The sequence below is a fragment of the Salvelinus namaycush genome, chromosome 36, assembly GCF_016432855.1.
Source record: "Salvelinus namaycush isolate Seneca chromosome 36, SaNama_1.0, whole genome shotgun sequence".
In the NCBI taxonomy this organism is placed as follows: domain Eukaryota; kingdom Metazoa; phylum Chordata; class Actinopteri; order Salmoniformes; family Salmonidae; genus Salvelinus; species Salvelinus namaycush.
In genome coordinates, this window is record NC_052342.1 from 23100084 (window position 1) to 23127682 (window position 27599).

Genomic DNA, 27599 nt, shown 5'->3' on the forward strand with positions numbered 1-27599 from the left:
GTAAGCATTTATAATCATTTATAAAGACTTATTTATGAAAAACTATTTTAAAGTCTTACCAAGTATTTTAATGTGTGGGTTGGCAGTCTTTAAATTCTATTTTTGAAATTGGATAAGAATCAATGTTTTCTTCCTCAGAGCTGAAACAGATGCAACAATATGCAGGTGGGTGTGAATCATTGTGACTATTCTAATTTTTGGCTCTAAACTTCTGACCCACTGGAATTGTGATACAGTGAAGTATAAGTGAAATAATCTGTCTGTAAACAATTGTTGGAAAAATTACTTGTGTCATGCACACATTTAATGTCCTAACTTACTTGCCAAAACTATAGTTTGTTAACAAGAAATTTGTGGAGTGGTTGAAAAACGAGTTAATGATTCCAACCTAAGTGCATGTAAACTTCTGACTTCAACTGTATATAGTGTACCTTAGTCTGTTTTATCATGTCCAGTGTCAATAATGGCTTCCATTGTTTCTAAGTAGTCATCTGGGCTGGACTTGGGCCCCAGCGGCTGGTGGCTGCCTTGCTCAAGGGCACATTGACAGATTTTTCACCTAGTCATATCGGAGATTTGAACCAACAACCTTTTGATGACTAGTCCAACATTCTTAAACGCTAGGCTACCTGCCACCCCCAGGAGGAATCATAGAATTCCATCCAGATCAGCAGGATGGATCAGCCAACGCATTATACCAGAAGAGAAAGCAAAACACTTGTTTCCCCCAAAAAATTCTAATTGGGCAGGGCCACTCAGGTCTACTTATTTTCCCCGTTGAGGCGAGCAGGGAGGGGACACTAAGTAGCCCAGAGTCAACTGTTCTCTCTCTCTCATGAGCATGCTATATATTATGGAGGAACAGTGAGCTCGCTCGGGAAAAGCATGCTCATATAAGAGATGGAACACCCACTTACAGACAGGAACCTTGAAAATGTTTTCAATGGAAAACGGACTGAGTATCTTATTTATCCACCATCTTTGATTATATTTCTGAGCAAATATCTCAGCTCTGTTTAGGTGCTTGGCTTTTTGCCTGTTTATACTATACACAATCCTGCACAGTAGGTGGTGGTATGCACCAATAAGTTTGAAGAAAAAATGTACTAATTTAATATGGAGCTTGCCCTCAATGGTACTGCCCATACTCTCACAAAAACAATAACGGAAAATACAGGGCGTTGTCCTCTTGTTCAACTCTAGGAGGACATACATTTTGAAAGAGGAGTATTTTATATTTTTAACCGGATGTAAAGTGAAAGCAGATAAGAGACAACACATTCAAAGGTAAGAACATTACTTGAAATAGAAGTTCATACCATCGACAGGACGATCCAGAAAGAACATACCATTTTAGAAGTCTATTAAGGTATTCTGATACTCATGCAGAATGAGTTATTTCCTAAAAAAATAAATAAAATGTCTTCCTTTGTACTTGTGGGGAAAAGTAGCTTAAATCCCAGCCATTATAAGAAATGTCAGGTGTTTTTTTTCTTTGGTATATCTTCCTATCATGGAATATGAGGTTGTTGTTGTTTTACAATCCATCAAATTGCAATGTTCATTGGTCCAGTGCACCTCTTATTGTTGTATGTGGATGGATATAATTGCTTTAAAACGAATGTGTTTGTGGCTGAGCAGTTCTAAACAGCATATTGATAGATTTGTATGGTAATTATATTCTAAATGTTTACAGGCATTTACCAGGAGAGATATTTCCTCATGTTTATCAAAGATGGTGTCATTTCTGAGAAACAGTATGTTGCTTAACCTGACCTAGAGATCTTCTGATATGGTCTTAGAAACCAAGGGCATTAACCTTTATTGCTCCTGTAAGAGGGTCTCACAGGGGTGTGGCATTGGCTTACACGGAAGGAAATGGTTCAACTCTGCGACTATCGATCATCACAGAATAAGAGCAAATCTTAGACGTAAAACTACTAGTCTGCACCTAGAAATTATGTAAATCTACAATGAGAATACCGACAACCGCCGAAGCATCTACCTATGAGATAATTTCCGAATGGTACTCTGAAGTGTCCATTCTAACCACCTACAACCACGAAAGACATTGTGACTTCTGGGAAAGTTAAACAGAGACTGATGAAATTTACAGGACGATCCAGTGTTTCCAACAGAGAAGACATAACGACATATAGTCATAAATAAATGAACTGCAATTATTCTCGAATGAGCGGCCGTTCATGTGCAAAGGATTAGCATTTCAATGAATATAATTATAGACTGTGTAGTGAATCACTTCTGTCTTTCCAGCTCTTTCTCAGTCCTCACCCCTTTACGTTGCCGACCAAGCCGTCATATCTGCTTAGCCCACTAGGGACTTTCTATCATTGTTACTAACCAATATCTACTGTTTGTTTGTGATGTATTTCTGTGATTGTTAGTTAGTTAGAAAATGAATAATTAAGCCAATTTTGTATATTACTGATTCGTTATGAAAACTATGGTTCGTGCAGATTACCAAGAATTGTACGACGTTTGGAAGGAAACTAATCAGATAACAATTAAAATAATTTATAGAAGACTGATAAGATATGAAAATATCTGAAGAGTCAATTTGTGAAATAGAGACTTTATTTTAAAAAAATCGTGGTGCCCCGACTTCCTAGTTAATTAAAGTTTACATGATTAGTTTAATCACGTAATAATAATTACACAGATAATTGATTTGATAAAATAAGTCTTCACATTTAATGATATTCACAGACCTGACACTCTTAACCGCTAGGTTACCTGCCATCCCAGGAGGAATCCGTAAAGTCCATCCAGGTCAGCAGGAGGGATCAGGCAACGTATTATATCAGACACAGAAGAGAAAGAAAAACACTCGGCTCCCTAAAATGTTCTTATCGGGCAGGGCCACTCTGGTCTACTTAAAGCCCCTGGTGGGGCGAGCTAAATAGCCCAGAGTCAACTGTTCCCTCTCTCGCGTGAGCATGCCAGAGATTATTAAAGGAACTGTGAGGTCGCTCGAGAGAGGGAACACCCACTTATACAGACAGTAACCTTGACACCATCGCTGATTGTATTTCTGAACAAATATTCCAGCACTGTTTAGGGACTTGGCTTTATTGCTGTTTAAACTATACACAATCCTGCACAGTAGGTGGTGGAAATTGACTACTTTAAAATAGAGATAGCCCTGCATATAATGTCACAAAAACGATAACGGAAAATATAGGGGGTGTGTCCTCTTGTCCAAATTTAGGATGACAGAACATTTAAAGAGGAGTATTTAATGTTTGTTTTTTTCCAGATGTAAAGTAAAAGGTAAATAGAAGAGACAACACATTCATTGGTAAGAACTTTCCTTGTAATAAAAATTCATATTATAAACAGGTAACTTAATACTGAAACGACATACCCTTTTAGAAGTCTATCATGGTATTCTAATACTCATGCACAATACGAGTACATTTCCATATTTATTTTAAGTAGCTTAAATCCCAGCTATTATAAGAAATGTCAGACGTTTTGATCTGTGTTATATCTTTCTATCATGGAATATGCAGTTGTTGTTTTACAATCCATTAAAGTGCTAAATTAATTGGTACAGTGCACCTCTTATTGTTGTATGTGGATGGATATAATTGCTTTCAAGCGAATTTGTTTGGGGCTGAGCAGTTACAAACGTCTTTTTGATAGATTTGTATGGTAATTAAATTCAACTTGTTTACAGGCCTTTACCAGGAGTGATATTTCGGCATGTTTATCAAAGATGTTATAATTTCTGAGAAACAGTATGTTGCTAAACCTATTCTAGAGATCATCTGATATGGTCTTAGAAACCAAGGACATTAAAGGGACATTTCTCCGTAGCTCTACCAATGTTTATAGTCACTACTATATTAACAACATTATGTTTTGTCATAAACCACAAGTCTCAGCACAAGCTAGAACAAGTGCATTTTAATTTCATTGTTAGAATCAGGAAGATTCCACTTTCTGTGCATTTGTCTTTTTATAGTGGACCACAAGGTTGGACATTCTTAGCAAGTGCAGGATGGGGACAGAGCAGGAAGCACCACCACACATGATATCATTGATTTTGCATATACAGTGCTGTGAAAAACTATTTGCCTCCTTTCCAATTTCCTCTACTTTTGCATATTTTGATATCGAATGTTATCAGAACTTTGACCCATACCTAATATTAGATAAAGGGAACCTGAGTGAACAAATTACACAATTACATACATATAATATATTTCATAAACAAACTTTCCAATACCCCTGTGTAAAAAAACGAATTGCCACCTTTTAGCTGCAATGACTCCAACCAAACGCTTCTTGTAGCTGTTGATCAGTCTCTCAAGTTGCTGTAGAGGAATTTTGGCCCACTCTTCCATGCAGAATTGATTTAACTCAGCGACATTTGTGGGTTTTCAAGCATGAACTCCTCATTTCAAGTCCTTTCTCAACATCTCAATTGGGATTAGGTCTAGAATTTGACTAGGCCATTCCAGAACTTTAAATGTGTTGATTTTTAGCTATTTTCATGTAGACTTGAGTGTGTGTTTTGGATCATTGTCTTGCTACATAACACAGCTGCACTTCAGCTTCAGCTCACAGACAGATGGTCTGACATTTTCCTGTAGAATTCTCTGATACAGAGCAGAGTTCATGGTTCCTTCCATTACAGCAAGTTGTCCAGGTCCTGAGGCGGCAAAGCATCCCCAAACTTTCACACTAACACCACGTTTGACCGTTGGTATGAGGTTCTTACTGTGGAATGCAGACAAGATGGGTCCTATTATGTCAGGGGTCCCTTTATTCATGATGATTTTTATTCCTGTAAGAAAGGAGACAAGTACTCATCAGCAGAGTTGAGTGAAATACCCCTCATCAAATCTTGACTTTGGCATGGTCTAATTGACTCAAAAACCAAAAACAGAAGTTTATATTTCTTAATAGACCAGAAAATGTATACCTATTTCTGGTTGTTCATGAATGTCAATTGGCTAACCTGTTTGCATTGCATGAACAATTTGTTGTAAGTTGCATTTCAAAACAATGTATTTTAACACGGACACATTTTTAACAATTACAAAATAATTGTTGAGCCTCTTGTTATTTATAATTTGAATTATTGTACTGAACACACATATTTCACATTTTAATTATTTAGCCAAATCCAAAGATGGGGAATACACAGTGTCCTTGAGAAGAAAGGATACACTATCCTGAGGAAGGTAGAGAATGGTGTCATCGCTACTGACAAAGATGGGGACCAGTTTGTCATTAAAGAGATCAAACTGAATGAGGTAAGTGGGCACCATTTGGTTTTCTTTGAGAGTAACGCTTTTAAATAAGGTGTGCTATTTATGTGACTATAGATCATTTATAAGGAATTTGGCACTTGTCTACTTTTGCTCTGTAAATCATAATTCCAACATACTGTAGGCCACCACATGTGAGTCTCTTTTTGTACTTTACTTGTTTCATTGAATTGTTTTACTGTAAAGTGTATTGCAATTTTAAATTAACTTTAAATCTTAAAAGACTAAGCTTATCAAGTTGTATAAATGATTGGCGACAAGCGCAGGAATATGTAATAGGGGTTAAGACTCCACCCAAAATACAACCTGCCATGAAAAGGCACGGGGACGAAGCACAAAACAAACACGTATACAAAAACACAGGGATGTAACCCAAACAAAAGAGCGAGGGTAAACCTCTAATAAGTACACGGGACGATACCCATAATAACACACACGGGACAAGACCCGTAAACAAGAGCACAATACACGCAGGACGAAAGCCGCAACAACAAAGCAGGACTAATGGACATGGGAACGATAACCAACAAGACAATGGTGAACAGAGGACACAAACTCAGCAACAACAAAAAAAACGTCCCTTTTTCAGGAACCTGTCTTTCAAAGATAATTTGTAAAAATTCACTTCACAGATCTTCATTGTAAATGGTATAAACACTGTTTCCCAAGCTTGTTCAATGAACGATAAACAATTAATGAACATGCACCTGCGAAACGGTCGTTAAGACACTAAAAGCTTACAGACAGTAGGCAATTAAGGTCACAGTTATGGAAACTTAGGACACTAAAGAGGCCTTTCTACTGACTCTGAAAAAAACCAAAATAAATATTCCCAGGGTCCCTGCTCATCTGCGTGAACGTGCCATAGGCACGCTGCAAGAAGGCATAAGGACTGGAGATGTGGAGATGTGGCCAGGGCAAGAAATTGCCATGTCCGTACTGTGAGACGCCTAAGACAGCACTACAGGGAGACAAGATGGACAGCTGATCGTCCTCACAGTGGCAGGCCATGTGTAACAACACCTGCACAGGATCGGTACATGCGAACATCACACCTGCGGGACAGGTACAGGATGGCAACAACAGCTGCCCGAGTTACACTAGGAATGCACAATCCCTCCATCAGTGCTCAGACTGTCCACAATAGGCTGAGAGAGGCTGGACTGAGGGCTTGTAGCCTGTTGTAAGGCAGGTCCTCACCAGACATCACGGGAACAACATCACCTATGGGCACAAACCCACAAACCCGTCGCTGAACCAGACAGGACTGGCAAAAAGTGCTCTTCACTGACGAGTTGCGGTTTTGTCTCACCAGGGGTGATGGTCGGATTTGCGTTTATCGTCGAAGGAATGAGCGTTACACCGAGGCCTGTACTCTGGAGCGGGATCGATTTGGAGGTGGAGGGTCCGTCATGGTCTGGTGCGGTGTGTCACAGCATCATCGGACTGAGCTTGTTGTCATAGCAGGCAATCTCAACGCTGTGAGTTACAGGGAAGACATCCTACCCCCTCATGTGATACCCTTCCTGCAGGCTCATCCTTACATGACCCTCCAGCATGACAATGCCACCAGCCGTACTGCTCATTCTGTGTGTGATTTCCGTGCAAGACAGGAATGTCAGTGTTCTGCCATGGCCAGCGAAGAGCCCGGATCTCAATCCCATTGAGCATGTCTGGGACCTTTTGGATCGGAGGGTGAGGGCTAGGTCCATCCCCCCCAGAAATGTCCGGGAAATTGCAGGTGCCTTGGTGGAAGAGAGGGATAACATCTAACAGCAAGAACTGGCAAATCTGGTGCAGTCCATGAGGAGGGGATGCACTGCAGTACTTAATGCAGCTGGTGGCCACCCCAGATACTAACTGTTACTTTATGGTTTAAGATGATACTGTATATGGTTTAAGATTGGATCATTTAACTATTTGATTTTAGGACACATATAGGTATAAAAATGTTTTTATTAAAAATGTGATAAAATATTGAATTTGGCCTTTACTACAATAGCCCATAGAAACGCATTTAGTAACACATTCATAAATGTCAAAAAAAGAGTCAACAAATGTATCAGGAATAAGGTTTAGAAGTGCCTGTCCTATATGTAGGCGATATAAGTAGCTCAGGAAATATATTTACAGATAGATAATATTATTATATATATTTTTTTACATATACAATATTTAACTCCTTTTTCTGGGTAGGGACAAACCTAACTCCATACTTCCATTCATGTGAGACCACTGTCATGTTATTGAGAGTCTCATCATAGAGTGGCCATATTAGTTTTGTAGGCCAAACTGTTCGGACGCTACAAACGTTTTCGTGAGAAGACCAGTTTTCGGGATGTCTCATGGTCTGACAAACACCGTTGTAGCTCGGGCACCTTCCACCACAGATGCGGAAGGCCACCTTATGCAGATGTGGTGGATTGAGACGCAGATATCTCTAGTTTAAATTGACAGATTTTGATGAGGATGTTTTCATTATGTTACTTAGATTGACGCACCGATGTGTCAATAGACTCTAGAGGTTTAAATACAGTTTGATTTGACGGAAGACACAGCTATGATTAATTTAGAAACCTTTATAAAGTAAAGTGTTTGGTTTTGATTTAGTACTGTGTTCTTTTGCTTTAATAGACCTCAGTCATGAACTCCAGTGCTGGAGACATAATCGATGAGGTTGAAACTCTCCTGCAGATTAATCACCCCCATATTTCAAGCCACAAGAACTCTTTCCAAGGTGACTCGTGTTTCCTTTTCAGTTTAGATAGAGAAACCACCCCTAACATTGTCTGACACAGATTAATCATAATCATGGACTAATTTTTTTTTTTTATTAATGCGTTTTAGTCCAGGACTAGGCTTAATGTCTGTCTGGGAAACCACTCCAATATGTTTGCAAGTAAGCTAGTATGCTATAACAATAAGTCCCACAATAATACATTCACGCAAACTCTGCATTTTTACAGATTATGAAAGTTACTATGTAGTGATGGACCATTGGGACAGAGGAAATCTCGCACAGAAGATCAAAGAGGGGAACCTATTTTCAGAAGAACAGGTTTCTGATGGAATAACATATTGGTTGTGTTCCAGACTGACTACATTGCAGATGTCGCATTGCCTCAACCAATGGTTGCATGCCAAGTCATCCACTCTGCAGTTGGGCATCAGATTACTATATCATATATTAGCTGATATGTTCACCTATCAAGGTGTTGTGAGATCTGTCAGGCTTCTGCAATGTAGTCAGCCTGGAAAAAAGCCATTTCTATTTATGACATTATATTACAAAAAAAAAAATGTTTTAGGCTAAACAAATTCTGGACTGCTTTACTTCTCAGATCATGGACTGGTTTGTCAAGATCTGCATGGCCCTGAAGCATGTCCATGGCCTGGGCCTTCTTCACAGAGACCTGAGACCACAGGTACACACTGGTCTGCTAGGTGGTTCTCAACCCTCTCCTCAGGGACCCCCAGATGTTCAATGTTTATGATCTACTCTAAAGATAGCAAACCTAAATTATTTAGTCATCAAATCATCAAGCTGTTGATTAGATGAATCAGGTGTGCTAGTTCAGGGTTACAACAACATTTTAAATGACTCTCCGAGGGGAGGTTTGAGAACCACCATTAAACACCAAAGCCATCAAGGCAAGGTTGGCTACTAAAGGGGGAGGAGTTGCAATCTACTGCAGATATAGCCTGAAAAGTTCTGTCATACTTTCCAGGTCTATACCCAAACAGTTCGAACTTCTAATTTTAAAAATGTATCTCTCTGAAAATAAGTCTCTCACTGTTGCCGCCTGCTATCGACCCCCTCCGCTCCCAGCTGTGCCCTGGACACCATTTGTGAATTGATCGCCCCCCATTTAGCCTCAGAGTTTGTTCTGTTAGGAGACCTAAACTGGGATATGCTTAACACCCCGGCAGTCCTACAATCTAAGCTAGATGCCCTCAATCTCACACAAATCATCAAGAAACCCACCAGGTACAACCCTAAATCCATGAACATGGGCACCCTCATAGACATTATCCTGACCAACTTGCACTCCAAATACACCTCTGCTGTTTTCAATCAGGATCTCAGCGATCACTGCCTCATTGCCTGTATCCGCTATGGGTCCGCGGTCAAACGACCACCCCTCATCACTGTCAAACGCTCCCTAAAACACTTCTGCGAGCAGGCCTTTCTAATCGACCTGGCCCGGGTATCCTGGAAGGATATTGACCTCATCCCGTCAGTCGAGGATGCCTGGTCATTCTTTAAAAGTAATTTCCTCGCCATCTTAGATAAGCATGCTCCGTTCAAAAAATGCAGAACTAAGAACAGATATAGCCCTTGGTTCACTCCAGACCTGACTGCCCTTGACCAGCACAAAAACATCCTGTGGTGGACTGCAATAGCATCGAATAGTCCCCGCGATATGCAACTGTTCAGGGAAGTCAGGAACCAATACACACGGTCAGTCAGGAAAGCAAAGGCTAGCTTTTTCAAGCAGAAATTTGCATCCTGTAGCTCTAACTTCAAAAAGTTTTGGGACACTAAAGTCCATGGAGAACAAGAGCACCTCCTCCAAGCTGCCCACTGCACTGAGGCTAGGTAACACGGTCACCACCGATAAATCCATGATAATGGAAAATTTCAATAAGCATTTCCCAACGGCTGGCCATGCCTTCCTCCTGGCTACTCCAACCCCGGCCAACAGCTCTGCCCCCCCCCCCCCCCCCCGGCTAATCGCCCAAGCCTCCCCAGCTTCTCCTTCACCCAAATCCAGATAGCAGATGTTCTGAAAGAGCTGCAGAACCTGGTCCCGTACAAATCAGCTGTGCTAGACAATCTGGACCCTCTCTTTCTAAAACTATCCGTCGCCATTGTTGCAACCCCTATTACCAGCCTGTTCAACCTCTCTTTCGTATCGTCCGAGATCCCTAAAGATTGGAAAGCTGCCGCGGTCATCCCCCTCTTCAAAGGGGGTGACACCCTAGACCCAAACCGTTACAGACCTATTTCCATCCTGCCCTGCCTATCTAAAGTCTTCGAAAGCCAAGTTAATAAACAGATCACTGACCATTTCGAATCCCACCATACCTTCTCCACTGTGCAATCCGGTTTCCGAGCCAGTCATGGGTGCACCTCAGCCACGCTCAAGGTACTAAACAATACCTTAACCGCCATCGATAAAAGACAGTACTGTGCAGCCGTCTTCATCGACCTGGCCAAGGCTTTCGACTCTGTCAATCACCGTATTCTTATCGGTAGACTCCTCAATAGCCTTGGTTTTTCTAATGACTGCCTCGCCTTGTTCATCAACTACTTTGCAGACAGAGTTCAGTGTGTCAAAACAGAGGGCATGTTGTCTGGACCTCTGGCAGTTTCTATGGGGGTACCACAGGGTTCAATTCTTGGGCTGACTCTTTTCTCTGTATATATCAATGATGTCACTCTTGCTGCGGGCGATTCCCTGATCCACCTCTACGCAGACGACACCATTCTGTATACTTCTGGCCCTTCCTTGGACACTGTGCTAACTAACCTCCAAACGAGCTTCAATGCCATACAACACTCCTTCCATGGCCTCCAACTGCTCTTAAACGCTAGTAAAACCAAATGCATGCTTTTCAACCGTTTGCTGCCCGCACCCGCCCGACTAGCATCACCACCCTGGATGGTTCCGACCTAGAATATGTGGACAACTATAAATACCTAGGTGTCTGGTTAGACTGTAAACTCTCCTTCCAGACTCATATTAAACATTTCCAATCCAAAATCAAATATAGAATCGGCTTTCTATTTCGCAACAAAGCCTCCTTCACTCACGCCGCCAAACTTACCCTAGTAAAACTGACTATCCTACCGATCCTCGACTTCGGCGATGTCATCTACAAAATAGCTTCCAATACTCTACTCAGCAAACTGGATGCAGTCTATCACAGTGCCATCCGTTTGGTTACCAAATCACCTTATACCACCCACCCACCACTGTGACCTGTATGCTCTAGTCGGCTGGCCCTCGCTACATATTCGTCGCCAGACCCACTGGCTCCAGGTCATCTATAAGTCTAGGGTAGGTAAAGCTCCGCCTTATCTCAGGTCACTGGTCACGATAACAACACCCACCCGTAGCACATGTTCCAGCAGGTATATCTCACTTATCATCCCCAAAGCCAACACCTCATTCGGCCGCCTTTCCTTACAGTTCTCTGCTGCCAGTGACTGGAACGAATTGCAAAATTCGCTGAAGTTGGAGACTTATTTCCCTCACCAACTTTAAACATCAGCTATCTGAGCAGCTAACCGATCGCTGCAGCTGTACATAGTAAATTACCCACCCAACCTACCTACCTCATCCCCATACTCTTTTTATCTGCTCTTTTGCACACCAGTATCTCTACTTGCACATCATCATATGCTCATTTATCACTCCAGTGTTAATCTGCTAAATTGTAATTATTCGCTCCTATGGCCTATTTATTCCCTACCTCCTCATGCATTTTGCACACACAGTATATAGACTTTCTTTTTTTCTTCTGTGTTATTGGCTTGTTTATTGTTTACTCCATGTGTAACTCTGTTGTTGTCTGTGTCACATTGCTTTGCTTTCTCTTGGCCTGTCACACCCTGGCCTCTATATTGATTTTCTTTATTAGTTTAGTTAGGTCAGGGTGTGACATGGGGGATGTTTGTGTGTTTTGTCTAGTTTAGGGTGTGTGTATTGTTTAAGGGGTTTTTAGTATGTATGGGGTTGTGGTCAGTGTAGGTGTTTAGGAAAGTCTATGGTTGCCTGATTTGGTTCTCAATCAGAGACAGCTGTTTATTGTTGTCTCTGATTGGGAGCCATATTTAAGGCAGCCATAGGCTTTAGGTGTTTGTGGGTAATTGTCTATGTTGAACGTTTGTAGCTTGTGTATGCACTTACGTTTGTAGCTTCACGGTCGTTTGTTGTTTTGTTTTGTAAAAGTGTTCGTTTCGTGTTTCGTCATCTTTAATAAAAGAAGATGTCTTCATATCCCGCTGCGCCTTGGTCCGCTTATTATGACGATCGTGACATGGCCAGGTCGCAGTTGTAAATGAGAACTTGTTCTCAACTAGCCTACCTGGTTAAATAAAGGTGAAATAAAACATTTAAAAATTAATAAACGGAGAGCACCATCGTGTTTGTGAGAATCTCCCCTTTTCACAGTGGGGTCATATTAGTTTGTAGCCCAAATGGTTCGGACGCTACAAACAGAAGTTGGCACATCGACGGTTCCGACTTCAGATGAGTCCCTTGGGGCTAAATATGTATTGACATGTTTTTGTAATTTTTTAGTTAATGGCTTCCACGCACCCCAGGGGCCAAATCTGTGGTGGAGCCATATCTATATCTTTCAAAATATTTTGCTTAGCGCCCACACAACACTAGTATACAAAATATATATATCATTTTTCATTCTTCCATATAAACACAGAAATATTGATAAATTGTGTTTTGTGGTCGGAAACTAGTTACTTGACAACGTCCTAATATTTCTTAACGATCAAAACAAGGGTTTCCAAATCATGACTTTTTGACCCCTGTTGGTGCTTTAGGGTTATTCTGTACATATTCATCATCTTTTTGAAAAGACATGGCTTAGAGTTGTCCTGAATATAGCCTTTATGTGGGACAATTAATCCTATATGTTATTTGATGTGATATAAATGGTTAATTAGCTGTTTTGTTTTCACTCAACTAAATATATATATTTTTCTTCACTAGAATATATTCCTCACAAAATTTGGGACACTTTGTTTGGGAGATTTCGGAAGAGTCAATGAAAAGTATGTTACCTTTTTTTTTTACAATAATAAACTGGTGAAAATGGATTTGAATACATAGATGTCACATCCTGTTAAATGATTGTCTGTTAATGAGTATCTCTCCTACCAGTGCTTCCCGATCTGGATCTTCCGACGATGGAATGGTGGGTTATTTAGGCCCAGAGATTCTGACTGGTGGAATTTATGACACTAAAAGGTAAATTCTAAATAAAAACAAAGACACATTTATCAAAGGGGACCTGCAACCCCGTGATGTCATATGTTTGGCCAAAGCAAAGACAATGTTTCTATAATGAACATTTGCCTCCAATGTGAAACACCATGGAGAATGAAATGTCAATGCATTTTCCCTCCTTTGCAGTGATATTTGGTCCTTGGGATGTGTGCTGTATGAGTTATGTATGCTTCAGAGTGCAGTAAGTAATGCCTCCATCTCCTTATTTGCCTCTTGCTAAAGCAACATGCAGTGTGATAGTGACAGTTCTTTCTTAACAGTTCACTGCAGCAAGCACAATCAAGCTCATTCCCAAAATACTGGGGGGTCCTTACCCAACTCTCCCAGAGAGTTTCTCACCTGAGCTCCATCAACTACTGTGTGACATCTTCCAACGAGAACCGACCAGTAGACCTTCAGCTGGTGAAATCCTGGAAAAACCCTTCATTATTAGTTTCCTCACAAAGAAGGTTTGCAATACATGATGATATGATACAATTGTTTGTTCATTCACTCATTCATCCATAAATTTCGTCCTTGTTTCCATCCTTCAATCAAATGATCTGTTTGTCTGTCCACCCATTCATCCATAAATTTCGTCCTTGTTTCCATCCTTCAATCAAATGATCTGTTTGTCTGTCCACCCATTCATCCATCTGTCTAAATACATTTTCTTACAGAATGAAAACTGTGGAGGAGCTCCAGACAAACTTGAACAATCTGAGAACTCTGGCAGACGGCTTGGAGAGTGTGCACCAGGGAACCACCATAGGCAGTCTGACTGGAGGTGTTATTGGTGCAGCTGGAGGAATCACTTCCATAGTAGGCCTCATCCTGTCTCCCTTCACTCTGGGCACCTCCCTGATCGTCACAGGAGTGGGTATTGGGGTGGCTGTCACTGGTGGAGCCACAGCCGGAGTATCCAACATCACCAACATGGTCAATCAGTCTACCGACCGCAAAGCCATCAAGAACATCAAGGAGTTCCAGGAGAAGATGAACTCTGTGGTGACATCTCTACAAAACATCGCTGAGGGTTTGGAGACACCGAGGATGAGTGTCTCCTTTACCACAGAAAGAGGCAGTTTAAATGCAGAGAAGCTAGCAAATGCTGGGGCGAGGGTTGGGAGGGGCCTTGGGAGCATCCCAGAGCTTGTCCGATTGGTCCAAGTGGCCTCCATTGGCAAGGTGGCAGCTAAAACTGCAAGGGCAGTGCGTGTTCTAGAGATGGCAACAGGAATATTCTCTGCTTTCTTTGTAGCAGTTGATATCTTCTTCATCGCCATGGATGCAAAAGAGATCCACAACATACGACAGGCGAAGTCTGAGAAACAGTCTAGTGATAGCAGTAAGTTACACTTGATGGACACAGACTCCATGACTAAGCTGAACCCTGAATGTGAAGAACCAAAAGCTGAGGTCAAGTCAGAGACCATGAAGTTCATCCAGACGATCAGACAGACAGCTGATCAGCTACAGAAGAGCCTGGACGAACTGAGTGACGTCATCTCAATCATTCCTAAAATAGAGGGCTGTCACTTAGACAATTGAAACTATACTCAGTTCTAGTGATTGTAAAAGATGCAGAAACAAGAAATAGAGCAGATTGAGTCATTCATCGATACACTTCTCTGTAAAACACAGGTGTGACTGACACCCTGATAGGCCTTCAGGTTTTAATCGTGAGCAAAATCCCTTTTCTGTTCTTCAATTCTTGCAAAAATCAGCTATGATAAGTAGGTTGTAGAAACATAAGTATACAGTATATCTCAGCTTTAGTACTGAAGCACTTTCCTTTCAGGTTATTACAGTTGACATGATTTGATCTGTAAAAAAAATTCTTACATAAAATTATATCAGGTGTATTACACAAGAGGGCATTTTCATTCATATCAGGTGAAACGTTTCAAAATTACAGCACTTTGTGTACATACTCCCCCCATTTCACCTAGTGCATTCGGAAAGTATTGACACCCCTTGACTTTTTCCACATTTTTAAACGTTACAGCCTTATTCTAAAATTGATTAAAATAGTTTTTTCCCCCACCAAACAATACCTCGTAATGACAAAGCAAAAAATGTTTTTTATATATATGTTTTGGATTTAAAAAACTGAAATACCACATTTACATAACTATTCAGACCCTTTACTCAGTACTTTGTTGAAGCACCTTTGGCAGCAATTACAGCCTCAAGTCTTCTTGGGTATGATGCTACAAGCTTGGCACACCTGTATTTGGGGAGCTTCTCCCATTCTTCTCTGCAGACCTTCTGAAGATCTGTCAGGTTGGATAGGGAGTGTCGCTGCACAGTTATTTTCAGGTGTCTTCAGAGATGTTTGATCGGGTTCAAGTCCGGGCAACTCAAAGAAATTCAGAGACTTGTCCCAAAGCCACTCCTGCGTTGTCTTGGCTGTGTGCTTGGGGTCGTTGTCCTGTTGGAAGGTGAACCTTTGCCCCAGTCTGGAGTCCTGAGCACTCTAGAGCAGGTTTTCATCAAGGATCTCTGTGCTTTGCGCCGTTCATCTTTCCCTTGATCCTGACTAGTCTCCCAGTCCCTGCCGATGAAAAACATCCCCACAGCATGCTGCTGCCAACACCATGCTTCACCGTAGGGATAGTGCCAGGTTTCCTCCAGACGTGAAGCTTGGCATTCAGGCCAAAGAGTTCAGTCTTGGTTTCGTCAGACCAGAGAATCTTGTTTCTCATGGTCTGAGAATCTTTAGGTGCCTTTTGGCTAAGTCCAAGCGGTCTGTCATGTGCCTTTTACTGAAGAGTGGCTTACGTCTGGCCACTCTACCATAAAGGCCTGATTGGTGGAGTGCTGCAGAGATGGTTGTCCTTTGGGTTCTTGGTCACCTTCCTGACCAAGGCCCTTCTCCCCCAATTGCTCAGTTTGGCCTTGGCGGACAGCTCTAGGAAGAGTCTCGGTGGTTACAAACTTCTTCCATTTAAGAATGATAGAGGCCACGGTGTTCTTCGGGACCTTAAATGTTGCAGACATTTTTTAGGACCCTTCCCTAGATCTGTACCTCTACAAAATCCTCTCTCAGAGCTCTATGGACAATTCCGTCAACCTCATGGCTTGGTTTTTGCTCTGACATGCATTGTCAACTGTGGGACCTTATATAGACAGGTGTGTGCCTTTTCCCAAATTGTCCAATTAATTGAATTTACCACAGGTGTACTCCAATAAAGTCATCTCAGCAATGATGAAACAGGATGCCCCTGAGCTAAATTTCCAGTCTCATAGCAAAGGGTCTGAATACTTAATAAAATCAACTGTACATTATTTACTTATCTGCAAATAATTTCTAAAAAACTGTTTTCACTTTGTCATTATTGGGTATTGTGTGTAGATTGATGAGACAATTTCTTTATTTAATCCATTTTAGAATAAGACTGTAATGTAGAAAAATTTGGAAAAAGTCAAGGGGTCTGAATACTTTCCGAATGCACTGTACATTCCGTTCTCAGCGTCAACAAAACTGGGATCTGTTTGAATAGACAAAAATGAACAGCGTTCTATGAGTCAAAAACACATGGCATGCTAGGTCCATCCTGGAGGCATAGTGGGCTAATTCCATGGATAGAGAACAGAAGATCATAGATTTGAATCTCACTAAAGCGATGCCACAATAAAAAAGAAATGTGTTTGCATGATTAACACCAATGAAAATGCTTATCCATGTGTCATATCTGTTTTTGGAGTTCAAAACAGTCAACCCTAACTAAGCTAGGAGTGTTACTCAAACTATTTTTGGAAACATATTGTTAGAATGTAATTAAACTAACTTCCAATAACCTGTAATTTCCATTCTCAGAGGTTAATAAAACCTCCCAGGAACCTCATTGTAAACGTTCTCAGAATCTCCATACATCTTAAAAATGGATGTTTCCAGAACAGGCATCATATTCAGTTATAACAGTCAGGAAACTAATGGCTTCTTTCCCAGATCAAATGGGAAACAAAAAACGTAGATGTGCTAGCTGGGCAATTACCTATTGATAATATGATATTATATAACAAGGAAAGCATTTAGGAAAACATTACAGTATATTCAGTGTCAATCTTACCATCTTGTTGACAAAGAGGACCACAATGGAAATACAACTTTGGGCTTTGTGTTTAATCATTTATTTTTTAATTTTATTTAACCTTTATTTAACTAGGCAAGTCAGTTAAGAACAAATTCTGTCATTCTACAATGATGGCCTACCCCAGCCAAACCCGGACGACGCTGGGCCAATTGCGCACCGCCCTATGGGACTACCAATCACGGCCGGATGTGACACAGCCTGAATTGGAACTAGGGCCTGTAGTGACGCCTCTTGCACTGAGATGCAGTGCCTTAGAACGCTGCGCCACTCGGGAGCCCTTGATTTAAAGGGGCAATTAGCCGTTGAAACATTAACAAAATGGTAAAAAGCTGAGGAATGGGGGTGGAGAAATGTAGTCACTCTCAAACTCATAGACAGAGTTATGGATGCAAGGACCGACTATCCACGATATAAAAATTATAGTTTTAACCATGTTTTAAGGCTATACAGTGTTTGTTTGTTGCACCTGGCCGTGCTGCTGCTCCAGTTTCAACTGTTCTGCCTGCGGCTATGGAACCCTGAACTGTTCACCGGACGTGCTACCTGTCCCAGACCTGCTGTTTTCAACTCTCTAGAGACAGCAGGAGCGGTAGAGATACTCTGAATGATCGGCTATGAAAAGCCAATTGACACTTACTCCTGAAGTGCTGACCTGCTGCACCCTCGACAACCACTGATTATTATTATTTGACCCTGCTGGTCATCTATGAACATTTGAACATCTTGGCCATGTTCTGTTATAATCTCCACCCGGCACAGCCAGAAGACGACTGGCCACCCCTCATAGCCTGGTTCCTCTCTAGGTTTCTTCCTAAGTTCTGGCCTTTCTAGGGAGTATTTCCTAGCCACCGTGCTTCTACACCTGCATTGCTTGCTGTTTGGGGTTTTAGGCTGGGTTTCTGTACAGCACTTTGAGATATCAGCTGATGTAAGGGCTATATAAATACATTTGATTTGGAACCAGATGTAAGTTGTTATAACGTTATAACGAGTCAAGCAAAAAACGTACAATTGAAAGGAATATGTTAGTTAATGTAGAGACAAACGTTTGTGCATTTTTTTTGCCATAAAGTTAATTTACGAAAATTGCTATTTAGCAAGTTATCTGACTAGCTAACATTAGTCAGCTAGCTAGTGTTAGGAGAATGAATTTGTAATGTGTGTTGTTTAATGTTTTAGGGACTCCTGAGAACCAGCAAACCAGGTTGTCGTTTTGTGAAACAGTGGATGTAAAGAATCTAGCTAGCTGAAGCGTTTACTGCAAATTGAATGTACAATTGTGTATGCTTGCCGTGCAATTCAGCTGAAGTAACATAGCTAGCTAACTATTTACTTGCAAATTGTGTAGTGGAGGATAAAAATAACTGTATGCCTATGGATGTGTAGCTAGCTACAATATGTAGCTGATCTGTTTATGGACCCTAAAACGTTAGGTTCTGATTTAATATTCATACCAATCTATGAACCTCGGCTATCATAGTTGTTGTATCAACTTCAAGTCTGAATGGCATTAATGAAGCCTATGGATAGAGTAGAATATAATAACTTTATTGTGCCAAGGATGCAAGTCCTATGTACACATGTACTGTAGTTATTACCACGCATGAGATTCCCGCATTGTACCCTGTACATTGAATATATTCACTGATCATGTACTCTACCATGGCAAATAAAGGTGAGGTTCAGGTATGAATCTCTGAGACATTCTTTTTTCAGTCATATGAAACTCCATTATTTGAATGATGCTGTGTCTGCATGTATGTATTACAATTATACACTTCAACAGTGTTTACCACTCCTGGGACATCAATGATTACACACTGTAACTATGAAATAGACTAGAAACATGATTGATTCGTAATTCATATATACAGAAGAAAAAAAACGATGCATATCTAACTCCCTTCATCTGCATTAATCTGAGGACACAGGATAGTATTCCAATTAGATACTTAACTTCAACCAGTGGAGAATGTGAAACGCTTTATTGAAAGAAGTTCATTATCCAGGTGTTATAAATACATAAATTAATTTATAATTATGATAATTGTAATATTATAAATACAAGTTCAATCTCTACTTCAATGCACATATATTCAATGCATTATAAAACGGGGGAAAAAAGACAAGGTGGGGAGAGAGGTGTAGAAGACAAGGGTAAAGAGGTATGAAGAGTGGCAGACAGCATATGATTCATGAATTACAGTTCTACCCTAATATTCTCTCAGTTCATCACAATTGCGGTGTCTCCTAACCAGCCTTGGGCCCCCAGTTGGCCCGAAGGTTATCTTAAGAGCGGGTGAGGTGGCAATGACAGGACTGGCTTCCTCTCTCACATTGAAACATACCAGCAGACGAGAGATCATTATCTAGCCTTGTTGTTTTTATTCTAACATGGTCAGTCATCTTAAATCAAGAGGAGAAATTCAAAACTGACCTTGTATCATTAACTCTGGGACTACTACATCTCTGTCTTATTTCAATTTTAAAGCATCTCTTTAATAATAAGTCCTGTTGACTTGACCAAGTGACATCTCACCTATGATCATGCTGTGCCCTCTGTGACAGCCAGTTCAGATGCGGGAGGGGTTCACCAAAACAGTTGATATAACCGTAGAGGATTTAGAGAGAAGGGGGAGATGGATGAAGTGAATAAGAGAGACTGTTATTGTGTGTGTGTGGTCTCACCTGGTGTCCACACAAAGTGGCTACAGAGAACTTTATGCTGAAAAACAGACACGAGGACAAACAATAGAAGATCATGTCAATAGAAGATACTGTATGTGATGCAGACACGTATCTGAGTGTACCTGAAACATTTAACTATAGAGGGCTATGTGTCTCACCACTTGGTTATTGCAAGGCTAACCCCCAGGGAAATCATGACTTGGCAGCAACAGATAGTCCAGTGAAAATGGCTGTGTTTATGTGGTGTAAATCTGAAAATTAGCAGCTGACATGTTAAGGTTTTTTAAATTAATGCATGTGAGACAGGTTCCATGTACAACAAGACAGGCAGAGAGGAAGAGAGAAAAGAACACAGAACAGTTTAATTACCTCTGGTTATGGACAATTTTGCCAGCAATAAAGCTTCCACGGCCTGTTCCTCGAACAGTAAACATCTGGCAATATCTACATGTTTGACACCTTGGTCAGCTTGCTCTCTGAAAGTAAAGAAAACAGTTTTTTTTATACATATGAAAACAATAGCTGAGATATGATCGTTCAATCTCAAGCAGCAGATGTGACTTTTAGAATACGTCAATACAGCCCAGTGCTGCTTACCTGAGATGCCATCTTCGTAGGTGTCCGCTTTGACTTCCTTTGTGTCGAAAAAAGTTGCTTTCAGAACAATTATTTTTGATTGAAAATTAAAAAGGTTTTGCTCTTGACAAAAAGACACAAATGTACCTCCATAAGCATATAACAATTTGCCTGTGAATAACCACAGCTTCATACAAACGTGCTACTGTATCCAGAATTCTTGACACACAACTGAAAAAAGCACGGCCACAAGCGAGCCACTCAGGAGCAGAATGATGACGCGTGGAAGAGGGCGAGGAATGAGATGGGAACAGAAATGTGTTGCAAGTTGGGGACGGGGGCTAATAGCAGAACAATAGACTATTCAACCTTTACTAAAGCATAGTCTAATAGCCGAGCTAGGTGTGAACCCCCCCCCCCCCCCCCCCCCCCCTCCTATCAGATACCAGATTTGCCCTAATGACCAAGGTTGTAGCTTGCTACTCAATGTAATAAAGTAATGACTTTTCAAATAAAGTTACCTTACACGTTATGTTGGCTGACAATGTATAAGCTGCGCTGTCCTTACGAACCACATAGTATATCATTACAGCAGTATGTACCGGTATGTTAGCTAGCTACCTAACATTAGTAGTTATACATCATACTTGCCAGTATATTAACTATAGGCTAACTACCCAACGTTTATTGACTTGATTATTCTCGTCATTCTTAGCTTAGCTAAATGGTATAGTTGGTATGCTTTCTCAATGGACATTAATGGAATTCCATAAAAAATGTATCCCTTTTTAATTTTACCATGACAATCTGTTCGTCGGACGAAACTGGAAAATAACAACTTGTGTAGAAAGTAAACATCCGCACCTCGATGGTGTCAACTGTGCTTATGTCTGCGTAATGAAAAAGTTGGGGGGAAAAGTATAACTTCGGACCATTTCTGGTCTAGCGAGCGATGACAAATGAGCAATACGAGCAGTCCGAAACGCATTTGATAAAAAAAAATGTCAAAGTACCCCGTAATGGCTCTCCTCTGAAATAGTGACCTGCAGCATATGCCTAGCTTCTTGAAACGGGTCAAATATGTTGTTAGCTTATACTTAAAATACCTATCCAGGCATTGTGAGGTATGAGGAGGAATGTGCCCCTGATCTGAATAGTCAAAAGACCAATTAGGCTGCGTTTACACAGGCAAACCAATTTTGATATTGTTTTTCACTAACTGGTCATTTAAAAAAGATCTCATTGGTCAAAATACCAAATAGTGAAATTGTCAGACCAAAAGCCAGAGTCAGATTATACATTCAGAGGGGAACTGCTGGTTCTAAATCTCCACTCCTACAACGTATGAATACGGGCCCAGAACATTTTGTAGTTGTATGTTTTTCTAATCAGTTTAACTCTTCTCTTTATCCATCAGTGCTTGCCATGGTTTAAGAGTTCACATGTCAGCAAAGGTAGTCCTGAGAATGCTTCCCATGTTGTTTTACAATTTGGGATTTGTGCCTTGTACCTTGTTCATAGACTGCTTATGGGGTAAGGAAACCAATCTGTGATTTTGCAATTTGAGTGAACTATCCTTTTATGTTCAAATTATTTATATTTTTGCTAGAGAATTTTAGTTTCTATGACTTCATATAAAGAAATGTATACCTGTACCTCACAAATGTTTAGATAAAAATGTATAATATTTCAAACTGTGACTTCTATTTCTCTCAGTCCTCCATTACTAAATCCAACACTACTATGCACTCTGTTCAACATGAATGGTAGCATTTATTTATCTTTGTATAGCATAGTCTAGATTGCTTCTGAAAGCACAAAGCCAGTTTTATCATGGCCAGTGCCAATTATGGCTTCCACTGTTTCAAAGTAGTCAACTGGGTTGGACTTGACACAGTCGGCTGGTGGCTGCCTTAATTGGGGAGGAAGTGCTCATAGTAATAACTGAAACAGAATGGTATCAGACACATTATTTCCATGTGTCAATCCACTCCATCCCAGCCATTTATGAGCCATCCTCCCCTCACCAGCCTCCTGTTGGTGTAACATTTTTACACTAACACACCTGTTAAGGTGTGTTATTTATATGATTATAGATAATGTATAAGGAATTTGACCCTGGTTTACTTAACTGTGTCAATCATAATTCATACATCATACTGTAGACCCCTACATGGCAGTCTCGTTGTACCTATTTTATTTTATTGTATTGTTATACTGTAAAGTGTGTTGCACTTTAAAATAAAGATTGATTTGAAGGGCGACACAGCTAGGCCTAATTTAGATACCTTTAAAAAGTAAAGGGTTTACTTTATAAAGGGGGGGGGGTCTACTAAGCTATATGGAATTGTTTTAAGTAGGTCATATGGATGGCAAAAATTGCTGTTATACGTTTCCAGTGTAACTAAATTCACATAATGTACTAATGAGACTTGCTCCCTCTGCTAGAACACTTCCCCTTTGTCTTCGTGACTGACTCATGGTACTGGACTTACAGCCAAATGCTGTCGTTCTATATCCTGTTATTTAGCAGTAGACTGAACTAAGCTGTGAGAGACGAGCAAGACAAATGGTTTTGGTTCCTTTGAGAAACAGTGTTGCAGAAACAGACTTCACCACCAAGACTTAACTGAACATTTGGGTCCTCACAGCTATTGTTCTGTCTGGTTGTCACACAACCCAGAGGGGGGGGGGTTGTACTTTCTATAAAAGCTGATACCCTACTCTATTTTGTTGGGCTCTTAACTATGCACATTTTGAATGATTGTTGACCGCTCCAGATTTGCAAATCTTAAAATAAAATAAGTTGTTTTGAAGAATCTTCCTTTCTGGTTAGAATTTCCACGACAGTCATAGCAAGGAGTGAGAAAACAATTGTGAGGGCAGAAATCTTACACAGAAGAGCAAAGAGGGGAACCCATTTTCAGGTTTCTGATGGAATAACATATTGGTTGCGTTCCAAACTGACTACATTGCAGATGTCGCATTGCATCAACCAATTTTTGCATGCCAAGTCATCTACTGTGCAATCGGTTGTCAGATTGCTATATCATATATTAGCTGATATGTTCACCTATCAAGTTGTTGTGAGATCTGTCAGGCTTCTGCAATGTAGTCAGCCTGGAACACAGCCATTTCTATTTATGACACTACATCAAAACTATTTTGTTTTAGGCTAAACATAAATTACTGACTGGATTTCATCCCAGATCATGGACTGGTTTGTCAAGATCTGTATGGCCCTGAAGCATGTGCATGGCCTAGACCTTCTTCACAGAGATCTGAGACCACAGGTACACACTGGTCTGCTAGGTGGTTCTCAACCCTCTCCTCAGGGACCCCCAGATGTTCAAGATCTACTCCAAAGATAGCAAACCTAAGTTATTTAGTCATCAAATCATCAAGCTGTTGATTAGATTAATCAGGTGTGCTAGTTCAGGGTTACAACAACATTTAAAATTACTCTCCGAGGAGAGGTTTGCGAACCACTAATGAACTGATTTAACCCTGAAAGTGGCAACAGACATTATTTGTAGCATAAAAGATCCAACTGGTGTAATTTTTTTCCCCAAATTGGTAATGATTGCAAAGAGACAATGTTTTTCAAGCAATAACACGTAACACTTTTAATTTAATAAAGATTATCTGATACTTTTGTACATGTTTTAGGCAGTAGTTCTGAAACAAATGCTTGCGAGCCAAAAGGGGTCCCCAAAAAATGCATAATATGTCAAATACAGTGCCTATAAAAGTCTACAACCCCTTGGATTTCTTCATATTTTATTGTGTTACAAACTGGGATTTGAATGGATTTAATTGTCATTTTTTTGTTGTCAACGATCTACACAAAATACTGAAGTCAAAGTGGAAGTTAAGTCTTTTTTTTTTTAAAGATTGATGAAAAATAAAACTCTACTATACCTTGATCACCCCCAAGTCAATATTGTACATGTTATTAATACCCTAGGCAGATATTACAGCGGATTTTTATCAATTTCATCCATAGCAGCTTGACAATATTTATTTTTTATTCATTCCATGTGTTTCTGTGATACTCAATGGTTGAGGAATTGGTGATTGAACTCGTCTTACACACCGGTACGACCTACGATGGGCGAATTGGGTTCCGGTACATTCTTTGAAAAACTGATGGATAGGGTTCTACCAATAACCATTTTCAACTGAAGAACCCTTTTTGGGAGACTAAGATTCTTTGTAAAGCAAAGGTTTCTCCATATAACCTTTAGCATCCTAAGAACCATTATTGGGAGAAAGGGTTCTATTGATGATTCTTTATAAGGCAATAAGGATTCTTTGGAAGGCGAGAAGGGTTCTACATTGTTATTTTTCAGTTAAAGTGGCTGCCACGCTCCCCACGGACCAAATCTGTGGTCGGACCAAATCTGTGGTGGCTCCAAGTCTACTGTATAGCTTTCAAAATGTTCAACTTACCCGTTCACGCACCACTAGTATACAAAACAGATTATTTTTAATTCCTCAATATTAACACAGAAATACTGATAAATTGTGTTTTGTTGTCAGTAACTAGTTGTTTGACAACATCCTGAAATTTCTGAACAATCAAAATAAGGGTTTCCAAGTTATTACTTTTTGACCCGTTGGCACTTTTAGGGGTATTTTGTACATATTACTTGTCTTTTTGATAAGATACTGGTTAAAGTGATCCAGTAAATAGCCTTTATGTGGGACAATTAACTATGTAATCTGATGTTATATAAATGTTTAATTTGCTGTTTTGTTTTCACCCTACTAAATATACATTTTTAATCACAAAATTTGGGACACTTTGTTTGGGAGACTTCGGAAGATTCAATGAAAAGTAGTATTTTTTTTAAATAATAATAAATTGGTGAAAAATGTATTTGAATACCTAAAGATGTTACACCCGGTTTAATGATTGTCTGCTAATGAGAAGCTCTCCTATCAGTGCTTCTCAATGTGGATCTTCATACAATGGAATGGTGGGTTATTTAGGCCCAGAGTCTGACTGGTGGAATTTGACATCAAAAAATACATTCCAAATAAAAAACAAAAATATATCAAAGGAGACCGACAACCCTATAATAGATAATTAAATGTCAATGCATTTTCCCTCCTTTGCAGTGATATTTGGTCATTGGGATGGGTGCTGTATGAGTTATGCATGCTTCAGTGTGCCTTAAATAATGCTTCCATCTCCTTATTTGCCTCTTGTTAAATCAACATACCCTTTTAGAATTATATGATGGTATTCTAATACTCATAAAGAATGAGTACATGACCCCAAAAACAAATACATGCTTTCCATTGTACTTGAGGGGAAAAGAAGCCTACATCTCAGCCATTATAAGAATTGTCTGATGTTTGTGTTTCTTTATCACATATTGTAGTATAATTTCCTGTCATGGAATATATATTTATATTTTAATACCTAGATGTGAAGTTCTCTATATGGGGGATGTTGAGTGGTTCAGGACTGGTTCTGACTCACATTTTGGTGTACAGTACAAAGCACTCTGAACATCTTAGGGTCCCGTGCCTTATAGTTTCAGCAAGCCCTGTCTGTCTGCTCTCCGCTTCCACTCTCTAAGCGGAGCTGACTTGAAGTGTCAGGTTTCATATCCTACATTTGCATAGGGAGTGACAAGTCACATTTTATGGCCTATCCAGAAAAACAATAGATTTGCTCTTCTGAGCAACTGTGAGATGGCATGAAAGGTAACAGTCCAGCGAATCCAACAGTTGTGGTTTGATCTCGCTGTGATATTCTCAGCCGGATTTAGAAACAGTAAGAAAACTTTCAGGGAACCATTGTAAACATTCACATTCTCAGAATCTCCATGCAACCTAAAGATGTATGTTTCCAGAACAGGCAAAAATTTCACGTTCAGTTTTAACAGTCAATAAACGTATGGCTTCTTTCCCATAACCAATGGGAAACAAAACATGTATATTCCCAGAACTTCCAAAGAACCAGATGTGCTAGCTGGGCAGTTCCATATTGATATTATATAACAGGGAAAGCATTTAGACAAACATTGAGAGTACAGCATACTCCGTGTCAATCTTACCATCTTGTTGACACAGAGAACCACAATGGAAATACACCTTTGGGGTTTATGGTGTTTTATCCTTGATAAGGTTTAAAGGGGCAGTTAGTGGTTGAAACAGTAACACAACACACTCCCCACCACTGTTTCGGTAAAAAGCTGAGGGATTGTGCTGGAGAAATGTAATCACTCTCAAACTGATAGTCAGTCCTTTCATCCATAACTCTGTCTATCTACGATATCAAAATTGTATAGTTTTAACCATGTTTTAAAAGGTATACAGTGTGTTTACATTTACTTTGTTGACAAACATTGGACTAAAACAAGCTTGTATTTTGGGTTCTGATCAGGTACTGTTGAACTGAGTTCATGAGTCATAAGTTATATTTTTCAAGAATCAACAGGTATATACTGTATGATTAATTTATTAATTTAAGTCCAAAAATGGATATAGCAACTGCATATTGCCCTTTTAATGTATGTGATGTTGTCTCCTATCATTTTAAATGATCAATACAATCCTTTTTTTGTTTAAAATTAGAGTCCTTACCTGTGGTCGTATGCCTCTTCAGTGTAGTTCAACCTCTGAACAGGAGGTGCGTTCAGTTCGCTTGAACGTTTGCTACGTTGAGGAACTATTTGTACTGAATGACACGTCACCCCAAAATGTTTTTGTACATTTTTTTAACAGACTTTGAGGTATGTTTTCTCCCGTTCGGTGGGTGAAGCAATGAGTGGCGTATTTAAACGGAAATGGCCATGTTGACGGCGTTCCCCAACCCACAATCCAAACCCTCCCCGTTTTTCAATTGGTCATTCAGGTCAGCACTGTTTCTGTTTAATTTAAAAACGTACTGAACGCAGCCCGGG

At 40.1% G+C, this 27599-nt stretch overlaps 2 protein-coding genes and 1 long non-coding RNA gene across 3 annotated transcripts in view; 2 read left to right on the plus strand and 1 right to left on the minus strand.

Moving 5' to 3' along the window:
* Positions 1-27427, minus strand: part of LOC120030567 (E3 ubiquitin-protein ligase TRIM17-like) — a 49410-nt gene extending 21983 nt beyond the window's left edge. Inside the window, exons 1-4 of the mRNA XM_038975985.1 lie at positions 27280-27427; positions 13676-13746; positions 13208-13304; positions 2730-4813 (exon numbers count right to left, since the gene is read on the minus strand). The gene's annotated coding sequence lies outside the window, so the exon portion shown is untranslated. The remainder of the gene's footprint in view (positions 1-2729; positions 4814-13207; positions 13305-13675; positions 13747-27279) is intronic.
* LOC120030569 lies at positions 13039-13545 on the plus strand. Its single transcript, XR_005473652.1, has 3 exons — positions 13039-13101; positions 13211-13297; positions 13463-13545. It is a non-coding gene; the product is annotated as an uncharacterized LOC120030569 (long non-coding RNA).
* Positions 13605-15310, plus strand: LOC120030568 (apolipoprotein L3-like). The gene is made up of 2 exons (XM_038975986.1): positions 13605-13785; positions 13996-15310. The coding sequence occupies exon 2, from the start codon at positions 13997-13999 to the stop codon at positions 14864-14866; it is 870 nt and encodes a 289-aa protein (XP_038831914.1). The 5' UTR covers positions 13605-13785; position 13996; the 3' UTR covers positions 14867-15310.
* Positions 27428-27599: the final 172 nt, after the last annotated feature.